The following is a 22082-nucleotide window of genomic DNA, read 5'->3' as shown; positions in this document are numbered from 1 at the left end:
TGGAGAGGAAACATTGAAGAACGCGCCTGCGCACAGCCAGAAGCACAAGTTGGTGGAAACGTCGGACCTCCCGGAAGAAAAACTTCCAGGAAGTGACGTATCCTCCAGAGTTGATTGGTTATTGACTTGTCCCGCCCTACGCGTGCGCACTGTCAGCGTGGAAGTCACGCCATGGAGGACCAAGAAGCGCTGGGTTTTGAACACATGGGGCTGGATCCCCGGCTCCTGCAGGTATGGGGAAGGCTGTGGAGCTGGGACCTGGCGTGCTGCTGTCCTCCGCGCCGCTTGAGTCGCATCCTCTTCCTTCTTAGGCTGTCACCGACTTGGGCTGGTCACGACCTACGCTAATCCAGGAAAAAGCCATACCTCTGGCGCTGGAGGGGAAGGACCTCCTGGCCCGCGCCCGCACAGGCTCCGGGAAGACCGCAGCTTATGCTATTCCGATGCTGCAGTTGCTTCTCCACAAGAAGGCGGTGGGTAGCGAGAGGAGCAGTGGGTCTGAGGCAGGAAGCTCCAAAAGACTAGGGAGGGAAGTGCCCATCTGTGCCAAGGTTCCTATCGGTCCTTTATCTGTGTTAGGCGGACCCTAGAGAACCCTGGTCTATTTGCAGTATAATCTCTGAGCTGGAGTTAGGGTTACTTGCCTCTCAACCCAGGCGTTGATGCCACTACCACCAACCCGTTGTAATTTCGAGTAAACTATTTTTATCTAGAGAGGGCTCTAATAATTTCAGGCATGCGGTAGGTTAATTCTAAATTTCAGTGCCTGGGAAAGTTCTGCGTGCTGTGTTGTGAGGTGGGCAGAGTTAAGAGTTTATCAGAACACAGCTAGGTGATTGTGTTGTAGTGCATGGCTCTGAGTGTTTGGAAGAAGTGGAGAAAAACATCGGGCAAACCCAGTACTTTGCACAGTCTTTAATCCATGCTCTTACAGACAGGTCCCGTAATGGAACAAGCTGTGAGGGGCCTTGTCCTTGTTCCTACTAAGGAGCTGGCAAGGCAGGCCCAGTCCATGATCCAGCAGCTGGCCTCCTACTGTGCTCGCGATGTGAGAGTGGCTAATGTCTCAGCCGCTGAAGACTCAGCTTCTCAGAGGTGGGTGAAAGCAGCAGGCCTCTAAAGGAACAACACTATGCAAAGATGTGGCCTTGGCGCTGTGAGTGGCTAGGCAGGGCAGGTAGGTCTGCCAGGGTGAGGTTCTAGCTGCTCAATTCTTGCCACCCAAAACTTGCTACCTGCAGAGCTGTGTTGATGGAGAAGCCCGATGTGGTGGTGGGGACCCCATCCCGGATATTAAACCACTTGCAGCAGAAAAACTTGAAACTCCGGGACTCTCTGGAGCTGCTGGTAGTGGACGAAGCTGACCTTCTTTTTTCCTTTGGCTTTGAGGATGAACTCAAGAGTCTTCTCTGGTAAGGAAGAAACGGAAGTGGCTCTTAACACCCGCAGGGGTCTAGACTTGGGTGGGCTGGAGCCTGATCAGGCCTTGCTCTCCCTTTCAGTCACTTGCCTCGGATTTACCAGGCTTTTCTCATGTCGGCCACTTTCAATGAGGATGTGCAAACCCTGAAGGAGCTAGTGCTACATAACCCGGTAAGAGGTGCCGAGAAGCATCCAGAACTGAGACACTCAGCGACTTGTCCATCCTTCTCAGAGGAAACTGCTGGCGCTTGAGGAGGGACTGTTATTATTGGGCGTGTCATTCCTAATTCTTAGTCACCGAAAGGAAGTCACTTAAAGTCATTATATATTTATAGGTTTCCCGAGTCCAAACTGTGCTTTCCCTGGAAGGTCAGTGTCTTCTAAGACCAGAGTTCTCTTGTGTCCATTTCAGTCTTCAGAACCTTTGTGCAGGACTTCTGTACTGTGTCCTGTCACCTCCCGACGTTTGTCTTTGCGGTGTACACAGATGCTGTACCTGCAGTGTGTCTCTATATGCCAATAGTTAGGGCACATACACCAGAAATCCTTAAAGGCACGTCTGTTCTGCACTAATGCAGGTGCTTTGGTTGGTGGGGCAGGCCATAGGACTGGTTCTCTCTCTTGATCACAGGTCTGTCCTTTTCCTAGGTTACTCTCAAGTTACAGGAGTCCCAGCTGCCGGGGCCAGATCAGCTCCAGCAGTTTCAGGTGGTCTGTGAGACTGAGGAAGACAAGTTCTTGCTGCTGTACGCTCTGCTCAAGCTGTCCCTGATCCGGGGCAAAGCGCTTCTCTTTGTCAACACTCTAGAGAGAGGTTACCGGCTCCGTCTTTTCCTGGAGCAGTTCAGCATTCCCTCCTGCGTGCTCAATGGAGAACTCCCACTGCGCTCCAGGTCTGCTGTGAGCTGTGTCTTTATACAGATAAGCTGAGAAGAAACATGGAAGGAGAACCCAGTTGGTTCTTTCCTTTTTTACCAGATGGGTTTTATGCCGTATTTGTAGTAGCCTAAGGTGGCCTTGAACTTACAGCAGTCCTCCTGCCTCAGCTTCCTAAGTGCTGAGATTAAATTTGTGGGCCGCCTCACACGGCTTGGTCTTCTTTTTTCTCTGCTCCTCTGCCTCTTTGCAGTGTGAGGGATTGAACGCAGAGCCATGTTTGTGCTAGAAAAGCGCACAACCACTGACTTACATACACCTGGCCCCTCTTTCCTGGGGGCCAGACTCTCAGTTTAATGACAACTCTGAAATACTTAACTGCTGCACTGTTAAAAAAGAAAGAAAGAAAATTACATATTATTATGTGTATGGGTGTTTTATTGCTTACATAGTGCATACCAGATGCCTATAGAGGCCATAAAGGGTGTTGGATCCCCTGAAACTGGAGTGACAGACAAGTATTAGGTGCCATGTTGGTGCCGGGATAGAAACTAGGCTGTCTGGAGAGCAGCGGTGCATTTAGTCATTGAGCCATCTCTCCAGCTCATTGCTTTATTTTTCCAGAGGAAGCTGAGGCACAGGTCTGGAGACAATGAAGGAGATAAAGAGGAGGGAATAGGGAGGGATGGTGGTTAGGGTGATTTGGATTGGGAAGAGTCTCGTGCCTGTCACGCTCATCATTGCGCTTGGATTGCAGGTGCCACATCATCTCACAGTTCAACCAAGGCTTGTATGATTGCGTCATAGCCACAGACGCAGAAATCCTGGGACCCCAAGTCAAAGCCAAGCGGCAAGGCCGCGGGTCCAAAGGAGACAAGTGAGTCCGAGGTTCTCTCTTCCCGGCCTTCCCTCCCAAGAGGACTGTTTTACAGCATCCGTAAGACCTAAGCCAAAATGCATAGAGTGAGTGGGGTGCCAGATATTCTTGATGGATATACCTGGCAGCCCCACAGGCCCTTGCTTAGCTTCTTGGACAGACAGAGAAGTAGGGTGGTAGAGGGTGCGATTCCCGCATGTGTAGGCTGGCCATGGGTGAGCCGACGTGTATGGGAGATGGTCCAGGCAGTCCTGGACATGTGGCCACGATGAGCAGAGAATGTGCGTCTGAGGGGAAAGGGGACACTGTTTAGGTGTTGCCTGCTTGAAGAGTCCAGGGTCCTGGAGGTGGTTTAATGGGTCAGTGTGTTCTGCTGTTGCCCAGTGCTGAGGTCAGGGCGTGGGTGTGGCCACATGTCAGAACTCCAGGCGACCCACCAACACCCCAGCTCCCGGAGTGATTCTAATGTCCGATAGTTTGGTGGACTTTCAGCTCTGCTTAGAGGGGATGGTTCAGAGGTAATAGGTGAGAACAACTTCCTAGAGAGAAGTACCTGTCTGATACTAGGTTATTTTCTCAGGGCATCTGATCCTGAGTCAGGTGTGGCCCGGGGCATAGACTTCCACCATGTGTCTGCCGTCCTGAATTTTGACCTTCCTCCCACTGCAGAAGCCTATGTCCACCGAGCTGGCAGGTAGGAGGATGGGGTGTGGGGCAAGCTGGGGAGTGCAGAAGGACAGACCCTGCAGGCTAGCGATACATGCCTGGCCTTCTCCCACTACAGGACAGCTCGAGCCAACAACCCAGGCATAGTTCTGACCTTCGTGCTGCCCACGGAACAGTCTTCTTTGGGAAAGATTGAGGAGCTTCTCAGTGGAGGTAAGAGCCCTTGCCCTATGACTAGGAGTCTAGCAGCCAGGCTTCTCCCTGCACATCTGTCATGGCAGAACCCAGGTGTGAGACAGGATGATTGACAGTTTGAGGCTAGCCTGGGGTCCATAGCAAGAGCCTTTTTTTTTTGCTATTTATAAGTCAAAGAATAGGGCTCAAGAGGTGGATCTGTGGTTAAGAGCACTTGCTACCCTTTCTTTTTTCTTTTTCCTTTTAAAAAATATTTTATGTATGAGTATACTGTGGCTGTCTTCAGACACACCAGAAGAGGGCATCTGATCCCATTACAGATGGGTGTGAGCCACCATGTGGTTGCTGGGATTTGAACTCAGGACTTCTGGAAGAGCAGTTGGTGCTCTTAATCGCTGAGCCATCTCTCCAGCCCCTTAAGAATTTTTTTAAAGGGGTGGTAGATACTCTGCTGTCTGGACTCAGGCGCTTTGAGTGGGTGAAGTGTGCCTTGTCTGTAGGCAGCAGCCATCGTCATGGGGGGTCTCGTGGCCACAGCAGCCATGCGGGCGGTGGGCTGTGAGCCTGAGGCTACGATGGCACGTCGGCAAGCACACACAGCCCTGACCTAGGCATCTCGGGAGCTGCTCTTAGATCCGAGTAGAGTGGTGCTGAGTAGTGTCTCAGGGAACAGCCTTACGCGGGCCCTGCCCTCAGCCCTCACTGCTGTCTTCTCCCCAGAGGGCCAGGCCCCCATCCTGCTTCCCTACCAGTTCCAGATGGAGGAGATTGAAAGCTTTCGCTATCGATGCAGGGTGAGCCTGGCAGGTGGGGAGGAGGGTGATTGAGAAATGGGTTGATGGTGTTGGGGATTTAGCTCAGTGGTAGAGCGCTTGCCTAGCAAGCACAAGGCCCTGGGTTCGGTCCCCAGCTCCAAAAAAAGAAAAAGAAAAAAGGAAGAGAAATGGGTTGATACCCCGTTGCTGAGCACTGGGGTATGAGGCCATCTTACCCCCGCTGTACCCACAGGATGCCATGCGCTCCGTGACGAAGCAGGCCATTCGAGAGGCAAGGCTGAAGGAGATCAAGGAGGAGCTTCTGCACTCAGAGAAGCTCAAGGTGAGGGCAAGCTTGGGGCTGTCACTTTGGGCAGCTGGCTAAGCTCTGAGTGGTAAGAAGCAGAGAGCTGAATGGTGTGCCGGCCTTTGGCAGGGGGAGGCAGGAAGCCAGCTGGAAGGCAACTGTTGTGCGGGGAGGATGGTAGACACAACTTCCCAGTGTGCACTTGGTATTAATTACAGTAAGCATGTAGTGGTGTATGTACAGACAACACTATTAGGACCACCATAAGAATCATTACCACACTATTTGGAAGCCCCGGAGGGTCCGTGCGAGGGTCCTTAGGATGTCCAAGCCATCCCTAGATGTTGCACAGACATGGGAACCATGTCCGCTAGTGTTGATGAGGAGCAGTCTGTAAGGCAATAACTAACCTCAGGCGATTCAGAGTGCCTCTGTTCGTGTCTTAGAGAAGGAGGCAGACATGTCCTTGTACAGGGGATCTCCTTGTATCCACTTTGGAGACTCAGAAGTCTAGCATCAGTGAGTGAATAAAGGTTCTAGCTGCCCCAAGTTGTGAAACTCTGGCGGGTGAGAAGGGACCGCATTCCAAAGCCTCCAGAGTAGAGATTTCCAGAAGGTAGCATCATCTGGCTCTGCCACAGCATGCAGTGCCTTGCTTGCCCAGCAGAGGGCAGATGTGCAAGCCATGAGAAGCCTGTCCTGTTTGTCCTAGGCTGTGGCTATCAAGGATGAAGAACAAAGTGGTAGGCAAACTTCACGGTGACACTTTTTGTGCATCTTAAGCCTCGTGCTCTCTCCCTGTCAGACATACTTTGAAGACAACCCCAGGGACCTCCAGCTGCTACGCCATGATCTGCCCTTGCACCCGGCAGTGGTGAAGCCTCATTTGGGCAATGTCCCCGACTACTTGGGTGAGTGTTGCTGAGGGTCAGGGGACTGGGGGAAATGGCCTAGCCCCACCAGTCCCTGTGCTTGATGCTGGGGAAGCTTGTATGTGAGAGGGCCTAGGGACCCAGGCAGCACAGCAAGTGTGGACAGAAACAACTGCACCGTGTACCTCATGCAGACAGACCCGGCCTGTCCTCCTCCTGGTAGCTCTGCTGAGCTGTGGAGGTGAGGAAACTGGTTATGCAGAGTTGATGGCATATTCCAGGGTTTGGTTGAGTAGGAAAATGAGCCCGTGACTGACTTCCTGTCTTCTCAAGAGATTGAGCACATTTAAGGGAGAGTCCTGGGTTCAGGACCCTTGTTCTGGAGAGTACTCCACATTGGCAGGCACCAAGCTGAAGCCTCCGTGGTTCGTAGATGGGAGCAGATGAGGGAGATACACCGAGCCAAGGGTGGAAGGGTAGCTGTTGGAGTTAGCTGGTCCTTCTCCTCTCAAGAAGGTGCTGAGATCCCTTTGGATGTCTAGTTTGGGATATTTTGGTAATGAGTATCCATGCCTTCTATGCTTACAATAAACGAATAGGAAAAGAGTTGATGAGGAGGTGGCTGGGCAGTTACCGCAGGACTTCCACCATTCCTGGTCTTGCCTGCCTGGAGTGCAGTCAGTTTGCTGATGCCATGTTGCTGCCTTGGGAGTAACAGGCAGGGCTGGGAAATCCCAACACCCAGGGGCAGAGACAGGCCGATCTGTGTGAGTTTGAGGCCAGCCTGGTCTACAGATCAAGTTTCACAGCAGCCAGGGCTATGTAGAGAAAAAAAAAACAAAACAAAAAAGATGACAGGAAGGTAAGGGAGGGACATACTAGGGCAGAAGAGGTGCAAGTGTGAAAGGGCCCAGGAAAGGGCTGGAGGCAGGTGCTGAGGGACAGTGAGCCAGAGAAGATCACCCTTGGTCTGTGTCAGAAATGCTGGGAGGCTCCCTTCGGCCTAAAGCACCTGCTAAGAGCCAAGTCGCTCACTAAGAGCGTGGCCAGGGGAGGCGTGAAGGGTTAGATGTGGCCTGTCCTGATGGGGTTGAAGTGGGTGCTGTGAGGCTGGGATCTCGAGATCTTGAAGTTCTGGTAGATATAGAGGGGAGGGGAGGGGCAGTAACCACCCTCTGAACCCCCCCCCCCCCCCCCCCCGAGCTGGGGACTGTACCCAGGGCCTTGTGCTTGCTAGGCAAGCACTCTACCACTGAGCCAAATCCCCAACCCTTGAATTCTCTCTTTTTTTTTAAAGATTTATTTATTTATTATATATAAGTACACTGTAGCTGTCTTCAGATACACCAGAAGAGGGCATCAGATCTCTTTACAGATGGTTGTGAGCCACCATGTGGTTGCTGGGAATTGAACTCATGACCTCTGGAAGAGCAGTCGGGTGCTCTTAACCGCTGAGCCATCTCTCCAGCCCGAATTCTCTCTTTTTAATGCCTCATCCTTAAAGGTGTCATCCCCCCCACCCCTCTGTGCTATACACATGCTCTGCTGCTGCTGAATATGTCATAGGTTCTCTCTCTATTTCATTTATATGTTGCTGTCTTCAGACGTACCAGAAGAGGGCATCAGATCCCATTACAGATGGCTGTGAGCCACCGAGTGGTTTCTGGGAATTGAACTGGGGACCTCTGGAAGAGCAGCCAGTGCTCTTAACCACTGAGCCATCTCTGCAGCCCCTCTCTTTCCTTGTTTTGTGTCCTTTCACTAAATACTACAGAGATGACTCAGATAGGCAGTGGGAGCCTATGGAGCTAACTTTAATCTTTCATCTGTGCACGTGTAATAAATGAGTACTGGATACTCCTCTGCCTTCTGTCCACGCCCCCCAACTCTTTACTTTCTTTATGGCTTTTTGACACAGGGTTTCTCTGTGTAGCCCTGGCTGTCCTAAAACCCACTCTGTAGACCAGGCTGGCCTTGAACTCAGATCCTCCTGCCTCTGCCTCTGAGTGCTGGGATTAAAGGTGTGCACCACGGCTGCTGGGCTGGATTGGAGTCCGTGCTGTAGGTGTACAGGGTAGGCTGAGAAGGGAGTGGGCCAACACTGGAAGCCAGGCTCCCGGAGTAGACAGAGCTGTGTAGCCGAAGCTACAGCTGAATAGCTGAGGCTATCCCTGAAGTCCAGCCTCTCTTCCAGTTCCTGCCGCTCTTCGTGGCCTTGTACATCCTCGAAAGAAACGGAGAAAGATGCCCTTCTCTAGAAAGGCTAAGGTATGTCTCCTGCCATTCCTGGTAGCAGGGTTCCTTTCCGCCTTGCCCTTCACCCACCTTCAGCAGTCTGAGGGAGGGAAAGGACTCCCAGGAGTGGGTGTGGGGTTGTGGTATTCCCTACAGATGCCTGAAGGCCCTGTTCTGCCATCAGTGGTCTCCCTCACGTTGTCTGCAGCCGCTGGCTGTTTCTGGCTTGTGGCACAGGGATTTGATCAGGTGCCAGCACTGCTCACTCTGCTGGGACCGTCTGACTGATTCCCCAAACTGACTTTCGACTCTGCCCTTGTAGAAGGTGAAGACCCAGAACCCACTGCGTGACTTCAAGCACAGGGGGAAGAAGCCTAAACCCACAGCAAAGCCTTCTTGAGGTTGCCTGAGCCTGGGGACACTGAATTGGGCATCCTGGCCTGTGTGGACTGGGCTGCCCACTCCTTGTGGGCACATTCTGGTGCTTGCTGTTTGGACAGACTACTTTGAGGAAGCAGCTTTGGACACCCCGTCACCTTGGCACTGCTGGGCTGCCATGTTGTCCGTTAGCAGAATAAAGATTCCGTCTGCTCCAGGCTGTGACCCTCTGGACTGTGGGAAGAAACTGCTTTCCCATATCTCCAGAGCTGGCAGACTTCGAAAAGGCGATCCTGTCTGGCTCTGCTGCTGCGTGCAGTGCCGCCGCTGGCACGCAGAGGCCAGGTGTCCTGGTTCTGCTGGTCCAGTGTGGGGCTGGGGCTGACCCAGAGCCCTGTATTGAGTTCTACTGATGCAGACCAGCTGACAGGTGGGCTTCTCTTCTTCTAAGTCAGACCCTAAGCCTGCATCTCACCAGCACATGCATGTTCCCATTCAGAGAAAAGGTGACTAAGCCCTGGGAGACGAGGCGCTCGTGTCCCTTCCTAGGTGAAGGAGCGGGACAGTGTGTTTGTCTCAGAAGCACAAGTGGTAGTATAGGGAGTGCACGCCGTGAGACCCTTCCTCCGTGTCCCAGCCTGAGCCCTGGCTACGGGAGTATTCATTCAGAGCAGGTGATTCTCCGCATCCTCCTACCTGACCCGGGTACCACAGTGTGACCCACGGCTGTCTGCCTGTCAGTTCTTATCAGGCGTGGTAAGGCGAGGCTGGGGTGGGGAGAGACAGTGGAGGGTGGGAGAACTGTCACATCTGGTGAGGCTCTGGTTATAGTTAGGGTGTGTGGCTTAGTGACAGGATCTGAGACTTGGGGTTTCTTTATCTTAACTCCAAGGGTCTTCAGAAAGCTGGAGTCTGTCACCTGGGAAGACAGGGATTGTGAGTGGATAGATAGATTCCAGAGCCTTGATGTCCACAGTGGTATAGACCTGTGCTCAGTTGTACTGAGAAAAGGTCCTGGAGCTGGAGATCAAGAACAACCCTGGGGCTGGGAAATGGTTGTAGATAAAGCGTTTGCTATGCAAGTAGTGAGGGCCAGCATTTGCAGCCGCAGCATCCAAATTAAAGCTGAGTGGCAGCCCGCATCTCCAATTCCATTGTGTGCCTTGTGGGCAGGGAGAGCTAAAGGAACTTGCTAGCTAGGCTGTGTGGCCCAAACAGGAAGCTCTAGGTTCAGGGAAAGACCGCGTCCTAAAAGCTAAGATGGAGAGCAATGGAGGAAGACCCTGGTCTCAGCCTGTGACCTCGCGGGCATGACAGCATGTACCAGCACACGCAAGCAAAGAGCAGTCGCTGGCCTTTTCCGTCCTGCCTTGTGACAGCCCCGGACAGTCGAGTGCCCCGAGGTGAATGTTGCATCCATGCCTGCTGTTCCTGTAGCATTGCCTGTGGTTCTGACACTTTAGTTACCATGGTGAGGACATGTGCCCCAGAACCTTCACCCAATGGAGAGATCGGGTTTCCCTGGTGAGGGTTCCTGTGGGACGATGAAGCTGGTATAAAGTCACCAAGGCGTAGGACCAGAGCTGTGGCGGGGAGTGTGGCAAAGGTCACACGCACTGCACGTTTTCCTTGCAACTTAGAGCAGCCCTTGGGAGGCGGTTCTCGTGCTCTAGCTGGGGTAGCTGAGGCTTAAACCAGCTCAGTGGGACTGGCGTGATGGCTCATCAGGTAAAGGTGCTTGCCTATAAGGTGTATGAACTAAGGTCAGTTTTTAGGACCCCTGTGTTAGAAGGAAAGAACTGATTGCTACAAGTTTTCTGACCTCCGCATATGTGCTATGGCATTTGTGCCCCCATGCCCCATAAATAAATTGAAAATTAAAGCAACTCAGTAAAGATGAGGTCACACAGCGGGTGGGGCTGGGAGGGGGTTGGAGTCTGGCTTGGTCAGCCATACAAGACCAGCTCTGTGGGTTGTCTGCCACAGTAGCTAGTGTTCTGGGGGTTCTGCCCGTACGCCACCCGTTCCTGCAAATGTGACCCGAGGACTTGAGTGATCCATGCCTCTGCTAGCTGCAACAGGTCCTACTCTTTAGATGAAATGACTTAGGCTGTGGAGAAAATGTTATGTTTTCTGTCTAAATAAGGTGAGTATGGGGAATTCATTGTCTTTTTTTTTTTTTTTCAGAGCTGGGGACCGAACCCAGGGCCTTGCGTTTGCTAGGCAAGTGCTCTACCACTGAGCTAAATCCCCAACCCCTCGTCTTTTTTTTTTTTTTTTTGGTTCTTTTTTTCGGAGCTGGAGACCGAACCCAGGGCCTTGCGCTTCCTAGGCAAGTGCTCTACCACTGAGCCAAATCCCCAACCCCCCTCATTGTCTTTTTAAAACTTGTTAGTGGTTCTTCATAAGCTTCCCATCAAGCACCCCAGCCCCACCCTACCCTTGCAGCCTCACCTACAAAATAAAGCATAGAAAACATCAAGGAAGCTGCAGTGTCTCAGTATGTCTGTGACTCCATCAGTACCAGGTCCTCACTGACCCCTCCCAGTTATCCTGTTGTTGCCCTGTGTCACCTGTGTCATGGAGACCCCACAGCTCTGGATCAGCAGGACTGGCCGTCTGATGAGCCCCGTCAGTTCCCAAATGATGGAGGTTTTTGAGGTGGGCCAACTCAGCCCAGATCTGCATGGACCTGAGCTGGTCAGCCTGTCAGCCCATCCCTCTCCACACCATCAGGGGGAGCTCTCCATCCCTGCTCCGGCGAGGCCACCCAGTGCCATCATCTGAGGAGGCAGAGTCAGTTTTCCTGCCCTTGTGCCTCCAGAGCCAGCTCCACTGTGCTGCCCAGTCAAGACTCAGGGCCCTTTCTCAAGTGCAGCCTGTGAGGGTCTAGGCCAGCTCTCCTGGTCTCATGCTCTGGGGCTGGTTCACACCCCAACACCCCCACCCTGCTGGGCAGTGTCAGCTCACCTATTCTCATGACCTAGGAACCAGCTTTCCTGACGGCTGCAGGTGGTGAGAAGCAAGGGGACTGGAGAAGATGGTACACAGCACCTGTGTGGCCTTATAGCAGATGAATGGCAAGGACAGCTCTCCTGTGCTCAAGTCCTCTGGGCCTGCTCACCCATACCCCTGCCACTAGGGCCAGCTTTACCGTGCTGCCCAGGCAAGGCCCAGGGCCTGCTCTCCTGATTGCCATAGCTGGAGAGGGGACAGGGCCAGCTCTCCCAACTGCCACAGGTGGCTGGAGGTGAAGGGTGGGTTTTTTTTTTTTTTTTCTCCTTTTTCTTTTTTTCGGAGCTGGGGACTGAACCCAGGGCCTTGCACTTGCTAGGAAAGCGCTCTACCACTGAGCTAAATCCCCAACCCCGTGAAGGGTGGTTATTACTGCTGTGAGGAAACATCATAACCAAAGCTCACAGTTCCATATAACAGTTCATCAAAAGCAGTGAGGGAGGAACCTGGATGCAGGAACCGATGCAGAGGCCATGGAGGAGTGCTGCTTACCAGCTTGTCCCTATGGCTTGCTCAACCTGCTTTATTAGGCAACCCAGGACTACCAACCCAGGCGCCACCCACAGTGAGCTGGGTCCTCTCATATCTATCGTTAATTAAGAAAACGCCCTATAGTCATGCCCACAGTCTGATTTTATGGAGCCATTTTTCTTAACTGAGGATGCCTCCTCTCAGATGACTTTAGCTTGTGTCAATTTGATGATATTAAACTGTCCAGCATTCATTTTATTACCAAATGGTCTTGTGATGTGCGAAGATTCAGTTGCTTTGGTTGACAGGGTTGCCTTCTAGACTCGGTTTGAAGTCTGTTTCATTAACCTTACAACAACAGCACATCTAAACTTGGTTAGGATGAGCCCGTGGCTAGGTAACTCAGACTCAGGAATGGGCTATCCAGGGCTAGGAGGCACTCGACCATGAGCCTAGTAAAGAAGAGGAAGGGTTTGCCAGAAACTTGAGATGTCACCAAGCCCAGGTCGTCTCCAATCTGGGGACACCCTACAGTATGACATTTTCATTTACACCTGGCTGACCTGCTGTGTCTTGTCCATGACCTCGTCTAGAGTCGGAAGCAGCACAGTCTGCATGCAGGAACCAAAATTGGACCCCTAAGTGACAGCTGACCTCATAGGTTAGGGTTTGTACCATCTTTTATAGCTTGTAGGAGAAAAGGCATTGCGTGTCCCCCAACGGTGGACATGTGGGCAGTACACGAACTGGGAAATAGTTATGGTGGGGGAAGCCAGGCTGCTGGAGGCTTGAGAAGGGCCACACTTGGTTGGAGAGACTGCAGGGGCAAGAAGGGCAGGAGGAAATGGTGGCCCAGGCAAGTGGCATGCACCAATTCCTGGTACATTTGAAGGTTAAGACCAGCGTGGTTGTCACCAAAACATGTGACAGGTTGAAAAGTGCTCGGGTTGGCCTCAGAAATCTGAAGAAGACTTCTGTTAAGAAGAATGGAGTGCTGGGTTTTAGAGGACATCCTGACCCAGTAGATCCTCATTGACCTATGGACTTGGAACATGGAAGGCTCTGTGTTCCACAGTCAATCTCTGCTTGCATCTGCCAGGGTTTAATGACTCAGCTTTGAAGAACTATTGTGGGACTTTGGTCTTTACAGTTGATGTCCCCTGGAGACCATAGTGATAAGATTGAACTCGAGCAGGGAGAGCAGGGAGACGCCTGAGTTCATGTCACCCCACTTTCCCAAGAAAAGAACCACTCTGAGATGCCCCTCTTACAGAAGGCATCAAAACTGCTAAACTGCAAAAACCGTTACTCTCCTTTTTATGGTTGCCCCTTCCTCTCTCCCTCCCTACCCCACCCTCTCTGTTTAACAAAATCGAAGGGAGGAGAAAGTTGGCTCACTGAAGAGGGCCAAGTAGACTTACTGTGTGTTTGGCACACACAGTCGTTGCTTATTCTTGAGAACGGGATAGTTCCAGCTTACTGCCCACACAGATGTCACCTAAGCACAGGGATGGGCACTGAATGCAACAAAGGTGTCAGCAGCTCTGACAGACACAGAGCAAGACACGCCAAGAGGGTCTTTCCTGGTAAAGCAGTACCCATCCACGAGTCCGGTATGCTATGGTCATAGTGACTGGGCCAGATCACCATGGTCACTAACTGGCCATATGGTCTCATGAGGAGACACACTGTCCTTTTTGAATACCCTGTAAGTGGTGACAACATACTGTCAAGGGCTCCTCCAAAGGCTAATGCAGCACAGAGGTGAACAGCTGGTGTGATGGAGTCACCTAGCACCCTTATTGTGGCCCTGTTCTGTGCTTGCACCTGACCCCTCTCAAGTGTTCATGTTTCCTCCCATCCCCAACTCCCATGTATGCTGACCGACTCACAAAGAGATTCTCATAAGATACAGGGGCTTGGGGCTCAGGTTTGGTGGCACTTGCCTAGCATGCCAAAGATTTCAGGTCCTGTTTTCCAGCGACACCAATCGAGTGCTCATTCTGCAGATCTAGGGCAGGGTTTGGGTGTCTGTGGTCCTGACCATTCTCTTTCAAGCTGAGGCCAATCCTCAGCTGCCTAGACCACAATCTGAGGCTTCCTGCTCGAGTGGCTTGTGGGTAGACACACGTGTTCTGATTACAGACACAGCCTAGGCCCACCCTTTGGCTAAGCGATGGTAAGGCAGGCTCCTGTCTGAACACCTCTACCCCAGAAGGTTAAGATTTGCTGGGAGGCTGCTCTTTCGGCCGAGAGCAGTAGAGACATTCATTGCCTTTGAAATCTCAGGAAGCTGAGGAATGTGATCACATAACCATGTCCCATCCAGTATTTGGAATGTAATTACATTATAAAGTTACAGGGGAAGAGCACTTGCCTATGAGGCCCCAAGTTTTAACTCCCAGCAGCACAGAGAGGGGAAAGGGTGCTGTTTTCTGTGAAATTCAACTTTGACTGTGTCCTGTGCATATGTTCTATTTGGCAGGTCTAGAGCATTGTTCCTTTCTCACCCAGCAAGGCTTCCTCCTTCAGGACTCCCGAAGCAATCCTGAACCCAGTTTGTGCTTCTAACAACTGTCTCAACTCAGGAAACCTCAGTTCCCAGTGGCTTGCTCCACTCTCCTGGGGGCCTGCTCTGGAGGCAGGGTCACGCTGTGGTGTTTGTGTGACTCTGGGTACAGTTACTCACCACTCAAAGCTTTGCCCCGACACCATCAACACCTCTCTCCCCATATCCTCCTCCGACCCAAGGATCTTGAAGAAAATATCCAATTAAAAGGGCAGGAGAGGTCATGAAAAGGACTCATGTGGCAGGGTGGAACTCTGCACCCAGGACAGCAGACATGACTCAGGCTCTTACGTCATCCCCATGTCTCAGAGCTTAGACGAGAGGTCCCAACTGCACTCTTCTCAAAGGCAGAGATGTGTCAGAGGCCCATACTTGACAAGACCGATATGGGTGCTCATATGCCCTTAAGTGCCAGCTCTTTGTCCTTCTGAGAGGTCTTGCTTCAGGCCCTTTTCATGCTCCTTTGGGTCCTGACAGTTCACAATGTAAGTATTGGCTTAAGGTTACAACACAGTGCAGTGTTACAGATGACAAGTCTGGAGTCCTTGAGTGAATGCTACCAACCAGCCCTTGGGGCTGCTTCGAGGATTAGATGCTGCACAGAGACTAAGGCTCCCTGGCCTCATTCCAGCTCAGGGTGGACACAGGACACACGGTCTCCATCTTTTCCTGCTTAGCAGTCTGAATCCACCTTCCCATGTTCTGGGGTTCATGTGTTCTTGACCGTGCCCAGGTCGAGACTCACCGCTAGAGCCTATAACTGAGGAAGAGGGTGCTGGGGGTCACTGGCCAAGGTCAATGGACTGAACTGCCCGCTCTCTCCTCCAAACAGCCCTCAAGAAAGTACAAACCTCCTATCCTATGGCCTCATCCCTCTACTTCAGTGCTGCTGGCACAGCAGACTCATGCTATGAGTCCCCAGAGGGTGGGGATAAAGAACCAGACAGCTGTGCCACTGTCTAGATCCAACTATAGCCTCGCTCCTGGAGCAAACAGCTTCATAAGTTCATGGCAATGTGAAGACTGGGCCTCTCCTACAAGATAGGGTCCTTTATGAGGAGCGTGCATGCACCTTCTTAGGAGCCAGGACCCCAGTCTCAGCAACAGAAGGTGATTGATGAGCCGAATGCCCAGGGAGGTGGTCCAGGTCTACTGTGACGCCGAGAACAGGATGAAAGAGACCATTGCAAAACCAGAGCTGACCGGCAAGGTTTGGAAGGAACCCAGAGAGAGTCTCGGCCCCATCCGGTGGAAGAGTTGAGAGGTGGATCAGCAACTTAGTGAAGGTTTTTTTGTGGGGTGGGCATCCTCGAGCGGAGGCCCTTTGTAGCACAGAGTACTTGGAGAAGTGTGGAGACATTTTTAGGTTGTCACGTCTAGGGGTTGGCAGCTCTAGGGGAGAAGCTAGGGTTTGCTGCTGAAGTGAGTGTACACCAGGCACCAGTTGATACCTTCCGATGATTGTCCGTTAAAATGTAGCGGCAAGGAGGTGGATGCGAGAGAAGTGGAGCTAGACTTTGGAGGGAAGAGCAGGGACCCCTTGGACATCAGTAAGGTGTGTTCACAGCTCTAGAGAGGAGGAAACCCATGACAGGTATGGAAGGAAGCTTGTCATTCTTGAAGGCCAAGTGACTCTAATGGTGGGAAAGTATCACCATGTGCCACTGTGGTGGGGCAGTAGGATCTGTCACACCTTCCTGCTCTGCTATGTTTTTACATTGGGGCAAAATATGCATAGAATTAATATTTTAACCATTCTGAGTGTATGATGTAATAATATTAGGACATTCATAGCTGGGTGTGGGGATGCACAGCTCCATTCCCAGCTGCTTATGAGGCTGAGGTAAGAGGGTCATGAGCTTGAGGCCAGCCTCAGCTACAGGGTGAGACCCTGTCTCCCCCGGACCCCAAGAGCAAGAAAACAAAAAACAAACCAAAACAACATGTCACTTGTGCACCGTTATGACACCTGACTTAAGGTTTTAAGCTTTCTTTTGAATGAAAACCAATTATCAGTCTAATGAGATGGCTCAGCAGAGAAAAATGCTTCTCATGTGAGCTTGACCACCCAACTTCAGTCCTTACCCAGAACCCACCGCACGGAACCAGAGAACTGACTCCTCAAAGTTGTTTTCTGGTCTCCACGTGTGCCCTGCTTCCCTACGTGATGATGACGGCATTCAGATTAAGGCAGGAGCAAACAATGATTTAAAAAGGAAAAGAAAAGAAAAGGAAGAAAACCAAATCATGTAGTTTTCCTTTACTTGTCTGTGCCTTCAATGGGCAAGAAGTCACTGTGTTGGTTTTCGTCTAAGTCAGTGGTTCTCAACCTTCCTAATGCTGCAGCTCTCTAATACAGTTGCTCAAGTTCTGGTGATGCCCCAACCATACCATTATTATCATTTTAATTAATTAATTTTATGTGCATTGGTGTTTTGCCTGCATGTATGTCTGTGTGAGGGTGTCAGATCTTGGAGTTACAGACAGTTGTGAGCTGCCATGTCGTTGCTGGGAATTGAACCCAGGTCCTCTGGAAGAGCAGTCAGTGCTCTTAACCACTGTGCCATCGCTCTAGCCCCCCATAAAATAATTTTCATTGCTACTTCATAACTGCAATTTTGCTACTGTTATGAATTGTAAATATCCGATATCTGACGACTTAGGTGCCCCCTGTAAAAGTATCGTTTGACATCCCCCCAGGTCGAGAATCTGACAGCCCCTCGGGGTCTTGACCCACAAGTTGAGAATCTGATCTGAGTGTTTTTTTAGCCTTAGCTCTTGCTCCTCTATTATTATTTTTTCTTTTTTCTTTTTTCTTTTTTTCGGAGCTGGGGACTGAACCCAGGGCCTTGCGCTCACTAGGCAAGCGCTCTACCGCTGAGCTAAATCCCCAACCCCGCTCCTCTATTATTTTAAGCTAACTTTTTTAAACTGTAAAGTAGGGACACACACGTCCTGTGTATGTGCAGCTTTTCTACAGTGGCATGAGTTGAAAAGGCTGCCACAGTTCTGTTGGCAGCCTTCACACCATCCGATAGCAGTGGGATGACCGAGGTTTTATAATACGCGTTGAAATCAGGAAGTATGAGACCTCCCACTTCGTCCTTGTTTGTTGCTTGTTGGGCTATCGAGGGACCCTTGAGATTCCATATGAATTTCATGGTGGTTTTTCTATTTTGAAAAACCACGTTATAGGGATTGTGATAGGAACTATGAGAGATCCCGTTGTCCTCCCACTCACGACGAGCATGGCGCGGCCACTTAGTTACACTTTTTGAAATTTCTTTTTTGGTTCTTTTTTTTTTTTTTTTCCGGAGCTGGGGACCGAACCCAGGGCCTTGCGCTTCCTAGGTAAGCGCTCTACCACTGAGCTAAATCCCCAGCCCCTGAAATTTCTTTTGGCAGTGTTTGTAGTTTTCAGTATATAGATCTTTCATTTTTTTTTTTTTTGTTTACAGATATCATTGTAGGTGTTTTGTTTTGTTTTGTTTTAAGTGCTGGGGGATTGAACCCAGGCCTCCTCAGACAGATTGGAGTTTCTCCCAGATTTCTTTATTATTATTATTTTGTTATATATTTTGTTTTTTTTTTTTTTTTTTTTTTTTTGGTTTGGTTTGGTTTTGGCTTCTTATTAGACAGAGTTTCTCTGTGTAGGCGGTGGCGGCGGCGGCAGCTCATGCCTTTATCCCAGCACTCTAGAGGCAGAGGAGGGAAGATCTCTGAGTTCGAGGCCAGCCTGGTCTAGAGAGCTAGTTCCTGGACAGCCTGGGTTACACAGAGAAACCCTGTCTTGAAAAACTCCCATGTAGGACTTGGGTCCTCTGGAAAAGCAGAGTATGCTCCTGCGTGCCGAGCCACCACCCCAGCCTCAGTATGTGGTTTTTATGTCACTATATAGTGTATTCTAGCAACTGGCTTCAACGTGTTGAACTATGTTTACAATCTAAGAATAAATCCCACCTGGCTCTGTGTAACCCTTTAATAGCTGTCGAGTTTGATTTGCTTGGGGGCATTTTAAAGGAAAGGTGAGCCACAGTTCTCTTTAGTTCTTTTGGGTTTTGTGGTAGCCCACACTCGAACTCGTGACCCTCCTGCTTCAGTCTCCTTACTTGGCTTAGCGATGTGCCCGCTCACACCTGATTTATGGTTTTCTTGTAGTGTCAGAATATCCTAAGAGCAGGATACTGTGAGGGTGGGCTCACAGAATTATGTCTCAGTTTTTCGTTGCAAAACGCACGCTACCCAAGGCAGAGGAAGTTGATATCAAAAGGTTGTTTAGAGGTCGGAGAGACAGCTCCGTAGTTAAAAGCACACACTGCCCTTGCACAGGACCCATCTTTGGTTTCCAGCCCTCACGCTGCTTGGCTCACAACGTCTGTAACTCCAGCTCTGGGAAGACTCTACACCTCTGAGGGTGCGTTCATGTGCACACATGCTACCACCCATTAAAAAAAACTTCTTAAGGGATCTGGGGAGATGACTCAAAGCCTAAGAACACTGATCGATCCTCCACAGGTCCTGAGTTCAATTCCCAGCAACCACATGGTGGCTCACGACCATCTGTAATGGGATCCGATGCCCTCTTCTGGTGTGTCTGAAGACAGCTACAGTGTAGGTATATAAAATAAATAAATAATAAATAAATAAATAAATAAACCTTTAAAAATATTTTTTTGGTTCTTTTTTTTTTTTTTTTTCCGGAGCTGGGGACCGAACCCAGGGCCTTGCGCTTCCTAGGTAAGCGCTCTACCACTGAGCTAAATCCCCAGCCCCAAAAATATTTTTAAAGGGATGTTTGTTTCACGGTTTTGGATGCTTAGTGTCAGTACTGTGGAAGCTTCATGGTGGACTACAGTGTGGAGGGCTTATTCAAAGAGGCAGGGTGATCAAGAGCCAAACCCAGGCTTTTACAACGACTTGCTGTAAAACTCCAATGGTGCCAGGAGATCTGTCTTCTTAAAACAGAACACGACACCCAACTTTTTATTGATTCTTGGTGAATTTCACACCATTCACCCTAATCCCATTCATCTCCCAGCCCCTCATATCCGCTCTCCACCCTGTCATCCCCTCCCTAAACAAAAAACAACAACAAAATAACCCCACCTCGCCATGGAAGCAATTGCATGTCATAGTGTGTCCCACAGTGCACCCTTTCCCCACACACATCTTTACTTGCAAACGTTGATTGCAATGAGTTATTGGTTTGAAGCCTCTGGCTTTTACTACACGATCAATACTGGATCCCCACTGGGACTCCTCTCAGATATTCTGTTGCTGCCCTGTGTCATGGAGCTCCTGCTGCTTTGAATGTGCAAGACCTGTCCCTTCGCTCCAGCTGATCACAGATGAGGTGATGTTGGGGTGGGCCAACACAGAGCCTTGGATCTGGGCCTGGCTGGTAGCTGAGTTGGTCAGTCGGCCAGATCTCCTGCACCCCCACCACCAGGGCGAGATCTCCAACATTGCCCAGGCTAGCTCACCCAACATTGTAGCCGGCAAGTGGCAAAGACAGCTTTCCCACTCTCATGACCAGCTCGCTTGCCCCAGGAGAAGCAGCTCTCCTGTGCTGCCCAGGTTACCTGCGAGGCCCTTCTCTCCCTCCCATTGTCGTGACTGAGGCTCACCTGAGCCTTTGCCACCACGGTCATGTGCTGATCACGTGTTGCTCTGTCGAGGTGCCCGCTAGGAGAGCAGTCTCAATTCTCTCTACAAACAATTCTCTTAAAAACCCCCAGACCTATAACTGAGTCTCATCTCATAAAGGTTCTATATTTCACCACTCTGAGACCTGGTTCCCACTCTAAAAGTTTCGAGCACAGTTCGTATCACCACGCTTCCATTCCTAGGTCCCACCTCTTAAAGGTTCCACTGCTCTATTTCCACTCTGAGAACCAAGCTTCCAATTTGCTCAAATGGTCTTCAAACCACAGTAGATGAATCAGCAAATGCTTGCTCCTTCTCAGCAGTGTGGGAAGCATTTTAGAAGACTCGGTGTTGATTCTTAGGTAAATGTTTGGTAGACTTCGCCAGTGAAGCCTTCTGGGCCTCAGCTTTTCTTTGGGGAGAGTTTTAAAATCACAGACTGGGTTCCTTTATTCTGGATGGTTCGACCCGGTTTTCAGTTCTGTGTCAGTTTGGGCATTAAAAGATTTAGCACTTTACTTGTTTCTTCTATGCCGTTCAATCTGTTGGCATTCAAAGTATTGTGTTAGGGTGTGCGGTGTTCCAACCCTTAGGAAGCAGAGGCAGGTGGATCTCTGTGAGTTCAAAGACATCCTGGTCCACATAGTGAATTGCAGGACAGCCAAGACTATGTACAGAGACCCTGTCTCAAAAAACAAGCAGATAGAAAAAGTGTTGTGCTACTTATTCTTAACATTGTAAAGTTCCTACTTTTGGGTTTTTAATGTTTCGAAGTTAAAATATAATTCTGTTATTTCTCCATTCCCTTTCCTCCCTCCAACCCCTCCCACATACACCTCCTCCATTATTCCCTCGCAAATTCATAGCTGCTTTTTCCTTAATTGATACACACATATATTATATATTAGGAATATATACGCATATATTCCTAAATATATAGATACACCCTGCTTAGTCTGTATAATGTTACTTGTGTGTACACCTTTTTGGTATTGGACATCCAACTGGGAAACTTCTGTTCTCAGCAATCCTTACTTGCTTAGAGCTCTTAGGATTTGGCCCCATGAGACTCTTCCGCACTAGTGGTTTGGTTTTGGATTCCAGAACAGGGGACTGAGGTACATATTTTACATACAGCAGACCTGGCCTCCAGGTTCTTCCAGAATCCCTCAGTCCCTACCTGGCATACCCTGCCTCCAACCCTGAACTTTCTAACCCAGGTTTATTGGAAAGCTAGTCTCAGGGGAGTTCACTGGCCCCAAGGACCAAGGCGAGGGAAGTCACCATGAGGAGAGAGAAGGGGAGGGAGGAGGAAGAGAAAGGGAAAAAGGGTCCGGTCTGTGCACTCAGAGAGATGTAGAGAAGAAAATGAGAGAAGACCCAAATGTCTGGAGTATATAGGGAAGAGCCTATTATTATTATTATTATTATTATTATTATTATTATTATTAATTTTATTTTATGTTTGTGGATGTTTTGCCTGAATGTCTGTACCACGTGTGTGCATCTAGTGCCTGTGGAAGTCAGGAGGGGGTGTCAGATTCCCTGTATCCCCTTAGTTATAGATGGTTATGAGCCTCTGAGTGAGAGCTGGAAATCAAAAACTTGTCCTCTAGAAGAGTAACCTCTGCTCTTAGTTACGTAGCCATCTTTCTAGCCTAGAGAATTTTTTGTTTTTGTTTTTTTCAACACAAGGTTTCGTTGTGCACCTCTGGCTGTCCTGTCTTGCACACACACACACACACGCACGCACGCACGCACGCACGCACGCACGCACACGCACACGCACACACACACG

At 50.2% G+C, this 22082-nt stretch overlaps 1 protein-coding gene across 2 annotated transcripts; it reads left to right on the top strand.

Annotated features, from left to right (window-relative positions):
- Positions 1 to 148: 148 nt before the first annotated feature.
- Ddx56 (DEAD-box helicase 56) lies at positions 149 to 10469 on the top strand. Of its 2 annotated transcripts, NM_001414989.1 has the most exons (14): positions 149 to 231; positions 312 to 473; positions 935 to 1095; positions 1242 to 1412; positions 1503 to 1593; positions 2071 to 2315; positions 3056 to 3175; positions 3756 to 3869; positions 3960 to 4054; positions 4757 to 4830; positions 5045 to 5134; positions 5904 to 6009; positions 8165 to 8238; positions 8528 to 10469. In NM_001414989.1, exons 1-14 carry the CDS (start codon positions 172 to 174, stop codon positions 8603 to 8605), a joined length of 1641 nt encoding a protein of 546 aa, NP_001401918.1. In that variant the 5' UTR covers positions 149 to 171; the 3' UTR covers positions 8606 to 10469. The 2 variants fall into 2 exon arrangements, with proteins under 2 accessions (NP_001401918.1, NP_001004211.1); NM_001004211.1 differs by having other exon boundaries at positions 150 to 473; positions 8528 to 8801.
- The last annotated feature ends 11613 nt before the right edge of the window (positions 10470 to 22082 follow it).

Source organism: Rattus norvegicus, chromosome 14 (genome assembly GCF_036323735.1).
Source record: "Rattus norvegicus strain BN/NHsdMcwi chromosome 14, GRCr8, whole genome shotgun sequence".
Taxonomy (NCBI): domain Eukaryota; kingdom Metazoa; phylum Chordata; class Mammalia; order Rodentia; family Muridae; genus Rattus; species Rattus norvegicus.
Note: the sequence above shows the minus strand (reverse complement) of the source record. Positions and strands in the feature narration are given on the sequence as shown.

What these genes read in the sequence shown, in the direction of transcription:
- Ddx56 (NM_001414989.1), top strand. Translation starts at nt 172, where the DNA reads ATGGAGGACCAAGAAGCGCTGGGTTTTGAACACATGGGGCTGGATCCC. An exon ending in GAAGACTCAGCTTCTCAGAG is followed by an intron (nt 1,096 to 1,241) that starts GTGGGTGAAAGC and finishes TGCTACCTGCAG; the next exon opens with AGCTGTGTTGATGGAGAAGC. An exon ending in GAACTCAAGAGTCTTCTCTG is followed by an intron (nt 1,413 to 1,502) that starts GTAAGGAAGAAA and finishes TCTCCCTTTCAG; the next exon opens with TCACTTGCCTCGGATTTACC.